The sequence below is a fragment of the Periophthalmus magnuspinnatus genome, chromosome 18, assembly GCF_009829125.3.
Source record: "Periophthalmus magnuspinnatus isolate fPerMag1 chromosome 18, fPerMag1.2.pri, whole genome shotgun sequence".
Lineage (NCBI taxonomy): Eukaryota > Metazoa > Chordata > Actinopteri > Gobiiformes > Gobiidae > Periophthalmus > Periophthalmus magnuspinnatus.
This window is the reverse complement of record NC_047143.1, coordinates 20,398,552-20,412,374: the sequence shown is the minus strand read 5'-3', so window position 1 is coordinate 20,412,374 and position 13,823 is coordinate 20,398,552. Positions and strand designations below refer to the sequence as shown.

General features: G+C 36.2%; 2 protein-coding genes across 2 annotated transcripts in view; both read left to right on the top strand.

Annotated features, from left to right (window-relative positions):
• Nucleotides 1-13,823, top strand: part of adissp (adipose secreted signaling protein) — a 200,473-nt gene that overhangs the window by 105,455 nt on the left and 81,195 nt on the right. The window lies entirely within an intron of this gene.
• Nucleotides 1-13,823, top strand: part of LOC117386391 (zeta-sarcoglycan-like) — a 70,541-nt gene that overhangs the window by 33,092 nt on the left and 23,626 nt on the right. Inside the window, exon 4 of the mRNA XM_033983749.2 lies at nt 13,349-13,436. Within this exon, the coding sequence (XP_033839640.1) occupies nt 13,349-13,436 (88 nt within the window). The remainder of the gene's footprint in view (nt 1-13,348; nt 13,437-13,823) is intronic.

The window sequence follows — 13,823 nt, the reverse complement described above, 5'->3', positions numbered from 1 at the left end:
TTACATAATTGATCACTTTATGAAACATGGTGCAATGTATATTATTTATGTTTTGTTAAAAAGGTTTGTCAATGGATAGTGAAAATGGGACACTTTCCCTATGAGATGTAGTGATGTAAGAGTCATCTGGAAATTTAACAATTACTAAGATCAGCAAAGTTAAAGTGCTGAATACTGATATCTGTTTCCCTCCTTGCTCATTGTTGATAATTATTTTGAGAAATCATTAATGTGATCAGTGTCTTGCATCGTGAACAGTGTGTTCACATAGATGATTATCATTTATCATTATTAATAATGTATAACCAAAGGCAAACTGAGAAAATGTGTTATTTCAGAAGAGCGTCTCAAACTGGTAGCCCTTCGTATGACTCAGTGCCCATAAAGTAGCTCTCAGGTTAAAAAAGGTTGGTGACCCCTGATGTAGACAGACTAATAATTAAAAGGATTACTCAAACATGAATGAAACAAAACACAACTCCAGGGATGTTTTTGAGGAGAAACAACACTCTAACATGGTTTAAAGCTCACAAGAGTCAATTTTGTGCAATATAGGACCCTTAAAAAGTTTTTAATTAGCCTTAATAAAGCATGAACAAAGACTAATATCACGATGAACAAGTAGTGAAAGGCCCGGTACCCAAAATATTGCCCCAGTACACATTTGTAAGTATAAGCAGCTCTTAAGGTCCACTGTGTACTGCCTGCATCTGATTATAAATTGTGTTCTTGTTTGATAATCAGGAAGTACATGGTTAGCATGCTAGTTGTTGCTCGCATTACTTTGACGGCAAACCTCAGCAGCTCTTGAAAGTTGTGAAAAGCACTTATTAATTCACTGTGGTGAGAAATAACTTTAGACCACTGCAAACCATTTAAAATGAACTAGTTCTGTTTTTCACATTTTGAAGATGTAAAAATCTGGCGCAGCTCCTGATTTTATTACTCTAAACTCCTAACCCAACAGTTTAATGAAGTAGTTACTGTTACGACCTGAATTCTAATCAACTATCAATAGTATGTGTTCATTATAAAGTGTAAATAAGGGCGACAGTAGTGTTTGTCTACTGATCCGACGGTTGATAAACATCACTGATTGTACGACAAGATCCACTGACTCACAGGTTGACAATAGTGCGATTCCAGCTCCCACATGAACGCTGTCGTGTCCTTGGGCAAGACACATAACCCACCTCGACCCCAGAGTCTGTGTATACTGGTTTATGAATGTGCGTGTGAATGGGTGAGTGGTCCCTTGATATAAAGCACTTTGAATGACTTGAAGGTGGAAAAGCGCTGTATAAAAAGGTGACTATCTACCTACATTTACTAGTTTGATTTGTTTCCTTGTATTGACTGATTGTTGAATTTTGATTACTCATTGTTTCTTATTAAAAACAATTACAAATGACGTTTCAAATAATTTCATTGAACATAAACAGCACAGCAAATTTAATCAGTGGCATTTAACACAAACATAGCCGAATTTATTCCTCCAAAGTCTGAACTCAAGCTGAACATTGGCAATTTGAAACCAGCATGTCGATTTGATTAAAATGTGACACAGCCAAAAGATCTAGTTCTACAAATCACTAACACAAATGCAAGTATTTTAACATAACTGGTAACAACATTACTGCTACTGCTAAATGTTCTGCTATTGTGGATACTACCATAAATACTTCAAGTATTACTTTATAATGTCATATATTATCTGACAAACTGCTGCTACAAAGAACTGTCACCAATCTAAAGTTGTAACTACTCTCACTGGAATACAAAACTCGTTAAAATGCCATGGTAAGTTTTTATCTCCAATTTTTAAAGGTCCTATGTTACATAAAATTGACTCTTATGAGCTTCAAGCGAGGTTATAATGTTGTTACCTCCTCAAAAACATACCTGGATGTGTTTTGTTTCATTCATACATGTTAGAGTAACCTTTTATTATTTGTCTGGCTACATTTCCTAAGCTCAAAATGCTCTGTTCCACCTTGTGATGTTATGAAGTGGTAGTTTTCAAGTTGACAGCTACCTTTTACCTGTGGCTCAGTAGAGATTGGGTAATTCCAGGTCTGAAATAATCCAAATGATTCTAGTGAAGGTGTGTGGAGTTTGAAACACAGTGGAGCACTTCCTGTATTACCACATGACATCACAAAGTGTTTTCTGTTTGAGAGAATAACTCAGCCTAAATATGCAGGGTTTGTGTGTTAAACATGTGTGAATGAAACAAAACACACAAAAACTCCAGGTATGTTTTTAATGAGGAAACAACATTGTAACACAGATCATTAAACTGTGTAATATGATCCCTTTAATACGTGTTTATAATACCTAGGGATAATGATTATATGAATGAACAATGAGTTTTATTAAAGTTAGATTAGTATTGTAAATCAGTCATTAAATAAAATATATTCTATCGAGCTCAGTAATTAAATACACACCTATAATTTAAAATATACATCTTCGTAATGCGCCTTTTTCTTAATTATATAACTATCAAATGACTTCTTAGCTCTGACCAAAGTGTGGGACTAACGAAGTCTCCAGTCCATGAATCAATCAGGTCTTTGAATCCTCATCAGTGGAGCCAAGTATAACGTGTGAATACCAATGTGCTCTCTCTATGGGGGCAGGCACAGAACACGGCTCCAAACGAATAGGGTTGGATACAGTGGGTCGAACTTCACTACTAGGGTTGCACAGTACTGTTATATTTTTAGTAATGCAGCATTTTAATATACAGAATAAGTTCAGTGCAAATAAACAAAGAGTCAAAGATGGGCTGCCTACGTTTTGTCTGCCATATATTCACCACGGAGGCTCTGACTAGTTCTTAGCTCGTACAAATCCATTGACGCATCACTAGTATTCACATGCATACAGTTTCAGACTCATTCATTCATTAACAGTTCACACAAGTATCAAATTGATTCCCTTAAGAAAACCACTATTACTACTGCACAGCTGAAGTAAAAAAAAATACATGTATACCTTTTAAAATTGTGAATTGAGTGAATGAGTTTAAACTTTTATCCACAGCTCTAACTTATTTTTTCAGGCACAGCACAGTGGTCTTACTTTAAGTGGTGGAATGTAACGTAAAGTAAAAGTAGTAAAGTATTTTAGGTATCAATACTTTACTTAAGCACATATTAAAATTTACTTTATACTTACTTTATACTTACTTTATACTTATACTTACTCCACTACATTTGAGAGCAGGTATCTGTACTTTCCACTCCACTACATTTTTTAACTGGACTACAAATTAAAAGTGAGTTTTTTTGTGGGGGGGGGGGGGGGGTTTAACAGAAAAAAAACAAAAAAACAAATAAAAACAGATATAAAATAAATATTGATTCAATTGTTTCTACTGAGCAAAATTCAGCACAAAGCTTTATCAAAATTGTAATTGAAGTTTTATAAGACCTCAAAATATGTGCAAAATACTTTTTCTTTTTACTCTTTTACTACATTTTTAAACAGGTACTTTAGTCATTTTACAAGATTTTTTCATGTGACACTTTTACTAATATTTTGTTGTATACAGTATTTTGTTGCTCCAGTATCTGTACTTTTACTTAACAGAACTGAGTACTTCTTCCATCAGTGCTTATTTCAACACAGATTGCAGCTATTTCAATAAAGATGAACTTAAATTGACTTTTTGTTGTTAAAAAAAAAAAGGAAAGAAAAGAGGAATTATTCAAGCATTAACATCCAAAACAACACCTCTCCTCTCACAATAATTGCACATTGAATCATGAATATGACATTTGCCAGCGTACAAGAGGCCTGCGCTAGAACTTTCATTTTTAGAAGTGAAATTAATCAGCAATTATCTACAGGAAATCTGCTAGAATAATTATTATGACAAAAAGCCTGGGTAACAAGGGCAAAGCTAGTTCAATTACACAATTCACACGTTTTATCTTCATACCAACTGATAAAAGTTTGTGTTCAAAAATAGCCAATTAGAGATAATACTTAAAAGAATGTTGCCTGGGGTTGTGCAATTATTCCAAATTGAATCGAGGGCCAATCGTGTGCAATCGTCAGTGATCAGCTCTCGTTAGTCCTCTGTCAGTAAAGCCATGTGGTTTAGAGCAGAGTTCAGACTTTGGAGGAATAAGTTTGAGTGTTTTGTTTTGTGTGTGTGTTAGTTAACTTTTACGATACATATATTCTCAGGTAAAAGTGTATCTTGTAATATCTGATCGGCATTATAGTCAATTAAAGATATACTATGTAACTTTTCTGGTAGAAGGTCCATCATTTGCTTCAGTTGCTGGTGTTTTAATAGCTCAAAACTAATACCAGTACCTTTAAAAACATGCATTAAGTGTTGGCAAGTTCCCCTTTCCACAGATCTCACCTTTAACTTGACAGTATCCCTTGCCTGTCTCCATAATGGGAAAAAATCAATAGCATCGCCGTGGACACAAGCAGGTGGTGGGTCTTGCACCAGATAAATTACACAGTGGATAGTGATAGTAGTGAAGTATTCTCCAGATTAGATAAAAACACCTTCACAAAAATATATTGATTTGCAGTTTGCACAAGTTGCAAAACTCCTAAAACCTTTCTATTGCTTTAATTACTATGCCTCCAAACTACACAGCTGCAGCTCTCTGAAAGTTTCTACAATTAGGACTTCATTGTTGTCCTTTCCATGGGATTGTATTGGCGTAATCTGCGTGTATTGTCTTTGGTGATTGTTTGGTGGAGGTGGCTCGGAGCTCCACCTCCTTGTACTTATCTGAAAAAAGGACTCAAAGTCATAGATGTAGGGTTCAAAAGTGCTCTGTAGCCATTCTGAACATAAAAGACATAAATATGAACATCTGCCCTAGCATTTAGGGGATCCTAAGCAGAATTTGCATTTGGGGCCCTCACCGCTTCAGCGCCACATATACATATTTGACAAAATTAAGACATCATCTCTACCCATTGTAAAAAGACTACAAATTCTGGAGGCTCACAGCAGCAATAGCCACATTTTTTCCCATTTTTTCTTGATTTGTGTTGCATTTGAATGTGTTCCAGTTGACTAAAGTGGGGTTATATTTATCAATTATTTATGTCATAAAATGCAGAATTGGATAGAGTAGCCAAAAGATGTACTTAAGCAAGGGCTCCTTTACTTCAAAATCATATTACTCAACAAGTACAAAGTAGTGATCCAAGTTCCAGTCGTGCAAGAGAAACATCAGATTTCTAATCATCAGATCATTTGGATGGACTAAACATAAATAATGCACAAAATCTGGCAACTTCAAAGAATAGACCACAAAAAGAGGATCTTATAATCATGTTATTTTGACGTTTATTGTTAGGCTTTGGATGCAGAGTTGAGTTATAAAACATAAGTTTGTTTACAAAATTAGCTGAGATTTTGTGTAAATGCACATATTAAAAAGCATTTAGAATGCATTCATTTGTCTAATACATGCAACAGAAAAAAAGTTTGTGCCATAATCAATGTTCCGAATCTGACAACAGGAGCAGTAACATGCTCCAGGCTAGTATACTCTCACATCACCAACCAGTTTAGACCACAAAAGGATCAGCCAAGAACAATCAGTGTAATAAACGGACTTGTCTGCTGTCCTCTTGTCGCTCTGATGTGTGTCCTGTCTGCATAATTATAATCAGTTAGCTTCACTGTTTTATCCTGCATGTCCAATGGTGTACAGTGGTGACATTTTACAAGTCTTCTCTGAAAAGTCCCTCTTTCCCCAAAAGGATCTTCCTCCGGGGCTCTTCATGCATTGTCCCGTCCTTTAGATAAACTTAACTTCAGTAACTAAAGTGTTTTAGTCTGTAAAAGACCCATTCAAATGTACCTCTGCTGCCTTAGCTCACCTAGAGCGCACCTCGAGGGAAGGGGGGCTTACTAAATACGTAGCTCTCCACACAAATGCCAACTCAAAAATAAATGTAGGCAGCACATATTTAGCTACTGACAATAAAACACAGTAGTAGTAGTAGTAGTACAAACACCTGAGTGCTGTTTAGTTTCCAGATAAAACTTTCCAATCATTATTTTCAATATAAAAGCATGGGCTATTGGGGGCCCTCTGGCATTCTGAGCATGCAAATTATTCACCACAATTATATGCACTTTTCACAACTTTGCCATAATGGTAAAGCTAACAAGAACTAGCATGCTAACACACACTTTCTGGTTATTGGACAATAAAATGCTCAGGCTAATTAGATGCGGACAGTACACAGTAAACTTATTTTGACTTATACAACTTGTAAGAGATCAGTACTGGGGCAAGAAATTTAGCTAAAAAAACATTCGGTACAGGATCTTTAAGGTCTTCAAACAGTGCCAGTCTTACAGTTTGTAAAATTAGTAAAGTTTGTGATGTGAAACTTGAAATTAGTACTTCATTATGGTGTCATTTCCGTAGGCTCTTTTGAGCATAATCTGCTGGCATTGTCTTTGGTAGTTGGTTGGTGGAGGTGGCTCAGAGCTCCACCTGTGCAAAGCTGTCTGTCATAGTGACAGGCAGATGGATGGGAGGAAGATTGTGTATATTATTTTATCCTGCCCCGGGGCCTCCCCTATGCACACCTGTCCCACCTGCTGCACACTGCATTACAATGGCAAACTCTGGGCTCACGTTAAGATGATTCTGCATTACAACTGAAGAATTGGCTGTATCATTCATTCAACTTAATCAATTTAAAAGTAGAGATCGACCAACATGGGGTTTTTCATTGCCGATACCGATTTAGAATCCAGAGCAATGATAATTGATATGCTCTGTCGATACTTTTGGGCCGATATATAGGGCAGATTTTGATCATTTTTACAACAAACTCACCCACAGCCTTTTACCAACAACCTATAAGAAAACTGTAGTTACATTTTCTGCAGTTATCATTTTGTGCTGAAATTTTCAAATAAAACTTACTCAGCCGGTCAGCCAAAACAAAATATCTGCCTGAGCTGGAAATTTAAGGCCAATAGATGAATATGCAAAATATGCAAAAAGATCTATCTACAGTGTGGCCCCAAAGTCACTGACAGTTGAAAAAAAAATCATAACTCTTTTATTTCTAAATATTTTTCTTTTATTTTTTCAGAGCATTTAGAACTACCCTTCTGAGATTAATATGAGCAAATACAGCACCGAGGAACGAACTCTCATTGTACAGTGGTACTTTGAGTCACATGGGTCAAATTCAGAAACCCCGCGGTGTTTTACCATCAACATTTTAATACCAGAGATGCCCCAAGCGTAAATGCCATTAAAGGAATAATACGTGTTTTTCAAAGACAGGGGGCAGTATGTGATCTCCACAGACCTGACTAGTCCTGATTTCTTCCTGTGGGGCGATTTTAAAGAAAAGGTGTTTGTGAATAAACGTCAGGCAATAAACGATCGGGCTATTCAGGGCCAAACCGAAAATGATGGACACTTAAAAAACATTATTTTTAAAAATGTTGTTATTTTCACTTCCCCTAGTTTAAGTAGTGATAAGCTCAAATGTAAGTGAACAATTATAATCGTATATATTGCCAAAAATCTCAGAAGGTTTAGTTTACCTACTGCTAAAGTTTGGTGAGTATAACTTAAGAATTATAGAAGCTATTGAATATATAAAAGTGTCTATGTATGGCTGTGTTTACCAAAGATGCTCACAGTCCATCAGTTTATTAAAGGTTCATATAAACAGTTATATCTGATGTGAGTAATCTGACTTCTTTCTAATTCTTCACACCTGTGCAGGTTTTGTCACGGAGCATTTTGCAAAAAAGGGCAAACTAATTTGGAAAAGACAAAAACGAAAGAGGGGTATTATTTAAAGTGTTATTTTAAAAGTAATTGTCTTCAAAATAAAACAGTTAGCCTACTCTAAAACCATGGATTAAATGAAGCCAGGCAATTTCATTTGTGCATATAAACACACCCCAAAACTCAGATCTGATTATTCTACTTATCTGATTTGTATTGACCATATGTTTTAATTATAATTAAAACATAGTTAGCTTACTTAGTTATATTTTGAGTGATTTTTGCGTGTTTGAGTGATCCTGTTTTTTCTGCAGCATTTGAGGCTTGACTGCTTCAGAAAACGTTTAGCCTGTTTTCACCTTCACTCTTTCTCCTCCCACATCTCTGGTTTACTTATGATTCTTTGAAATGGTCATAAATAAATATTCAAAATGTTACAAAATGTCACTATGAAAAGGTGGAGTTTGCAGAATCAGTTCTGTCATTCTGAACAGGAATCCAATGGACCTGGCTAGTACATTATTTTATTTTGACCAATATTGTAGTTTACAATGAACAAAATGTAAATTCATCTATGCCATGTTTTTGGACAGAAATGTTTCAAATCAGATTATTTGTATCGAAGTTTGATGTTGTCACAGTCACAGAAGCTGTGGACATAATGTACTTTGTCGAAATATTCAGAGTTTCAAAATAAATATTGAACAAAAACTTAATGGACTGTAAAATTAACCATAAAAGTGCAAAGATATGACTTTATACATTTGAAAGATTATATTGCAAACTCATCAGCTCTTTCTGCAGCCTTCATCGTAGACAATATACTCGATATTCTAATTATAATCAATTTTGATATTATGCTTATTTCTATATATATCTCCCATCTCTTTATAGAGGTAATAGTAGGTTATGTTGAAGGGCTTTGACTCTAGTGCAGCTTTTGAGTGCCTCCATCTGCTCTGAACTTTTAAAGAATGAAATTTCACCTTGCATAGTGGATGTCATTTTACACCTTTTTTTTGGCAAAAATGTTCAAATTTCGTCTGACGAAAGACCATGGCATTCACCAATTTCAAGTGTTTGAAAAAGCTCACACATTTCTGTCTCTCTTTTCATAGACGCTTCAAACATCAAATAGTGACTTTCAAAGACAATTCAGAGGCAGCCGAGGCTTGTTTCGAATTGCAGTAATGGCAACACCAGGGAAACCGCTCTATGCTTCATTGTTCCGTGGTTTTGTGTTCATCAAAAGTTATATTTCTCCAAAGTTTATCTCTAGCTTCCATTCAGTTATTGTAACTTAAAGGAACTGTATGCAAGATTTTGATTCGATATACATGACCTAACTGTGTCCAAAGATACAAGGTACTAAATATGCTTAAATCAAATATAGCTCTTACTGGTAACAATTGTAAGGCAGATTTTTTCTTAATTACAAAAACTCTGGACATGATGGCCAAGTTGTTTATGTTATAAGGTAGTGTTTTGGTTCTTAGTACGATTATCCAATCAGAAAGCAGAATGAGCCTCACATGAGTCTCTCATTTGGGTCGCCAGTTTTAATGTTGAAATCCATTTGGTTTAAACCTAAAAGGACTCACTGATCGGAATTGTCACTACCTAAACACCAGCACCTGCAGCCAATGATGAATCAGTGCTAGTGCAGCCTCTGCAGCTCAGTGAGTGAATTCTGGAGGTTCTGAGCTTTCACATGAGACATGGCCTGTTCATATAATGAGAATGAGAAAAACATACGTGTGACCTGCTCTACGTGGAGGTTAAGGCTCTAGCAACCCAGGTTCAGTTATGAATGTAATACTTATTTCAAAACAGTACGAGTGCAGGCTACATACAGTTCCTTTAAAAACAAAACATTAGCTTTTGGTACTTATATTGCTCCAATTTAAAGCATTAGAGACCATAGTGAGGACAAGGTTGTATCGTGCCTTAAGTGTCAGTTTCTATAATTTCTATAATTTTATTTGACGTATTTATGTTGAATGCAAGCATTCCTATTGAAGAGCCAATGCATGATTGTGGCAGATCGTTTTGATTATCAATAAAAGGCTCAAAAGAGATTTCTAAAATGGAAATATTCACCTTTTACTTTCTTTTCCCTAAACTGGCCTTGAAAACCTGTATTGGACATCACCCATTATCAAGTCAAGGCTTTTTGGATCTTAATTATTTATTTTGTTCATTTTTTTCTTTATTATAGGAAAAATAGTCACGACATATATTTAATTGTACAAGGACGTGCATCTGAAGATTAATACTTGTTGTGTCATGCTGCCACCCTAATAGCTTTGTCGATACAGAGGTTTAGAGTTTAGGTAGAACAAATATATTTTATTAAGAAGCTATTTAAAACACAATTCAGATGCACTGAAAAAGCTACAAAAAATGTATTCAGTATTTCATTATTTTGCTCAGTTTGTTCCTACACAAAACAACTGCCTAAAATGTTCCACATTATGACATTAAACTGAGCAGTCTTGTGTGTATTAAATTACTGGTGTTTTTATCACAAAAATGCCTTAAAAAGCATGTATTTTTACTGTGAGTGGTCTTGCCCCCTCCGCACATGTGGCCTGTAATTTGGCCTGGTTATGTTGCTGGCTTATCTCTATGGAGATAGATATGTTTAATGGCATACAATGGAATTTTCTAGGCAAATTAGAAAAGTCACATAGTGCACTTTTAAAAACTCCTACAGATGAACAAAATTGAACTAAGGTAGAATGGTCAAAACTAAGTGATCTAAAAATGTGATGACCACATGTTAAAAAGTAAAGTAATTACATCTTATATAATTATAGCATTTATATGGAGAGACCATAGACTTTATAAAGAAGTGGACTAAGGGAGCGTGACGTCACCCACAGCGTTCGGCTCCAGTCAAATTAAGCTCATCGAGGCTAGCAGATAGAGGGGCGAATTTGGAGCCGAGTTCCATATTAAGAATTCTGACTGCGAGATCACAGCAACCAAAGAGCTAATCTGGAGCAAGACTGTTGAAGGTAACACCCCTTCCCGGTCACACCACCGGTTTATCTTAAACCTGTTGCCAGTGCTAGTGGAGGCGATGTCGGAGAAAAACGGCACCTCATGAGTCTGTTATTCATGTTCATATCTTGATTTAGGGACAAAATAGCCAAATAAAAACACCAAGATGATGTAACCCAAATGACAACCCTGACAGCAACAGAGAGGGAAAAGTAAAGTGAATTGGAGTCGATGGAGCCAGAATCACGCCCACTTTTTATTTCAAATGAACATCTGAACAACTTTTTGTAATTAGCTCCAGACAGTACACAGTGGTCTTATTTTGGCTTTAGGAGCTGCTTTTGCATATCTGTACTTATCTTATGTGTCACAATAATTTACCAACCTGAAGAAAAGATTAATTGCAAAAAGATGATTAATCTGATAATCTAATAATCTAATACATTAATGGGATTAGCAACGGAAGGATTTGGACCTTCTTCACATTTCTTAGTAGATCAGTCTCTCACTCGCAAAACCAAGAATACAATCTCTCATTTCAAAATCCCCCTCTCCTCACAGAGCACCTTCAAACAGTTTGCTACATTGCATAAACATTAGATAACTGCCACTTTGAATTTCTGGGTTATTCATGAAAAATATGACAATGAATCTGCTCCCAAATCTCTTTTTCAAATATATCTAAACTTTCTTTTAAAATGCAATAATGTTCCTCTTCTTTCGCTAGGGTGGGATTGGGCTATCTGTGTTTACCATTCGGGCGGGTGGCAGCGATGTTATTCATTGTATTCAGGGAAGCACTAGTGCCATGGTAATTTTTCAGTCTGACTGCACCTTATGACAACAGGCTCTATATTTATGTGCATCGGCTCTGATCTTCTGTTGACCTTCGTGAATGGATGGGTGCGCCAACTTAAAAAAAAAAAATTAAAGTGGAACTAAGCATTAAATCAACCTTTTTCTTCTAAACTGTGTATGTGGTGTTTTTATAGCTTCATCGACTGTTCTAGTTATTTATGAGTACATTTATTGCAAACTAGGTAAATCTCTGTATTGTTTACACTGACAGATATTAGTCTGGTCATCGCTCTCTCCGTCGCACCTCGAGCCAGATAAACTGTCTTTTTAACTTGTAAGAAGCCATATTTGTTTTGATACAGGCAGACCATGCATGTCCCTGATTGGCTAATCCACCTGTCAATCACGTCCATCTAAGCTTGGGAAGATTTGCCAGTAACTATTATCAAGCGTATTGCATAGTATTGAAATGAATATGAATTTTTAGTATCGTGACTAAGAGTGGACGATATAGTAAACGGTCATTTTTATATAGCGCTTTTCCACCTTCAAGACACTCAAAGTGCTTTACATCAAGGAACTACCCGCCTATTCACATTCAAGTGTACACAGACACTGGGGGCGAGGTGGTTTAAGTGTCTTGCCCAAGGATAGAACGACAATATTCATCTGTGCTGGTACCGCCAACCTTCAGATCTGTGGACAAACACTCTACCAACTAAGTTACTGTCTCTCAGTTATTGCTACTGTCACTACTGTCGCTCAGAAATTAACGTCCTTGATATTTTTTTCCATTATGTTAATCGCAGTATTCAGAAGATATTTCAACAATGCATCAGGAATGTGCTTTTAACTGTTTTGGTTAAGGATCAGGTATCATACAAAACTTGAATGGTGCGTCAAATTAACCACCCAAGTACAGAAATATCACTTTTTACCCTTGTTTGGCAGATTACACTAGATGTTTCTTCTCATTTTCGTTTTGCTCTTTTGCTGTAATTTTGCTGTAATTTTTAATAGTTTAATTTATAGTCCAATGCATATCTCCAAACAACAATTGCAATATTACCAATTTCTCACTCCCCAGTTTAGCAGCTCTATTTGAAATGTGGTTGTGTGCGGAGTTTAGGGGTTTAGTCCCACTTTAATGTGATCCCAAAGATGTGGTCATGTCTTCACCCCCTAAAGGAAGCCTAGTAACCCTTTAAACATCCTCTTTAAATCAAGATTTCCTCACTGGAGTACTTCAGGGTTTCACAGCATGCATTTTTATCAAGAACGAGTGGTGAAAATTAACGAATGACCTTTGCAAATTGCACACATCTCCACATCTTAAGAGAACCTGTTAGAATCTCATGTCTCTTTTGGGAAATTAATAAAGTTTGTCTGCTCCAATGAATATATATTTACGAGGAGTGGAACTGTAGAATAGATGTAGGATCTGAAGAAGTTTAACTCTGTTCAAAGGTTGGAAGAGACATGTTCAAGATTGCTGCTTTAAAACTGGGCAATTTAAGTATCAAGAAGAATGTTTTCTATTTTTAGGAGAAGTGTCAAGTCATCTCAAGTCCAATGGGTTCAAGTTGAAATTGAGTCAAGATATTCAGTTTGGTCATTAGTATGTTATTTTTGGTCTTTTCTAAAAACTTATTTGGATTGCTTCAGAAAAAGATCCAATCATCAACTGAGAAATGTGTCACGATTTGGTTTGATCATGAAAGAAAAAGAGACTAAATACAATTATCGAATTCTATCCATCTATTTTTTTATTTTCTCTCCAGGAAGGTTTATTGGTCCTGAAGTCTGAGAAGAATGTGACACTAAACGCCCGAAATGACCAGGGACAACTGACAGGCCAGCTGACCGTTGGTGAGTCCATATGCCCCAACAGTAGTTTTGTCTTTTTTTTGTTTTGTTTTTTACCAAAGCTGTTAAAGGTGCACTTTGCACCTTGTTCCAGAAGTTGCCATGGGCACCGCCATCATCATTTGGGTTGTATTATTTTGTATGGGGCTGCCGATCTTGACAGCAAATAAGTTCTATAGCAGTGGTTCTTAACCTGGGTTCGATCGAACCCTAGGGGTTCGGTGAGTCAGTCTCAGGGGTTCGGCGGAGGTCAAGACACACACCCGACTCATATGATTAGCGGACTGCGAGCGTCTCCAGACGTTGGCCCAATTCAACAAATGCACCCTTTGATGTGTCTATCGAAGTACCTGCCCAACTTAAATGAGCCATTTAAACGGCATAAAAACA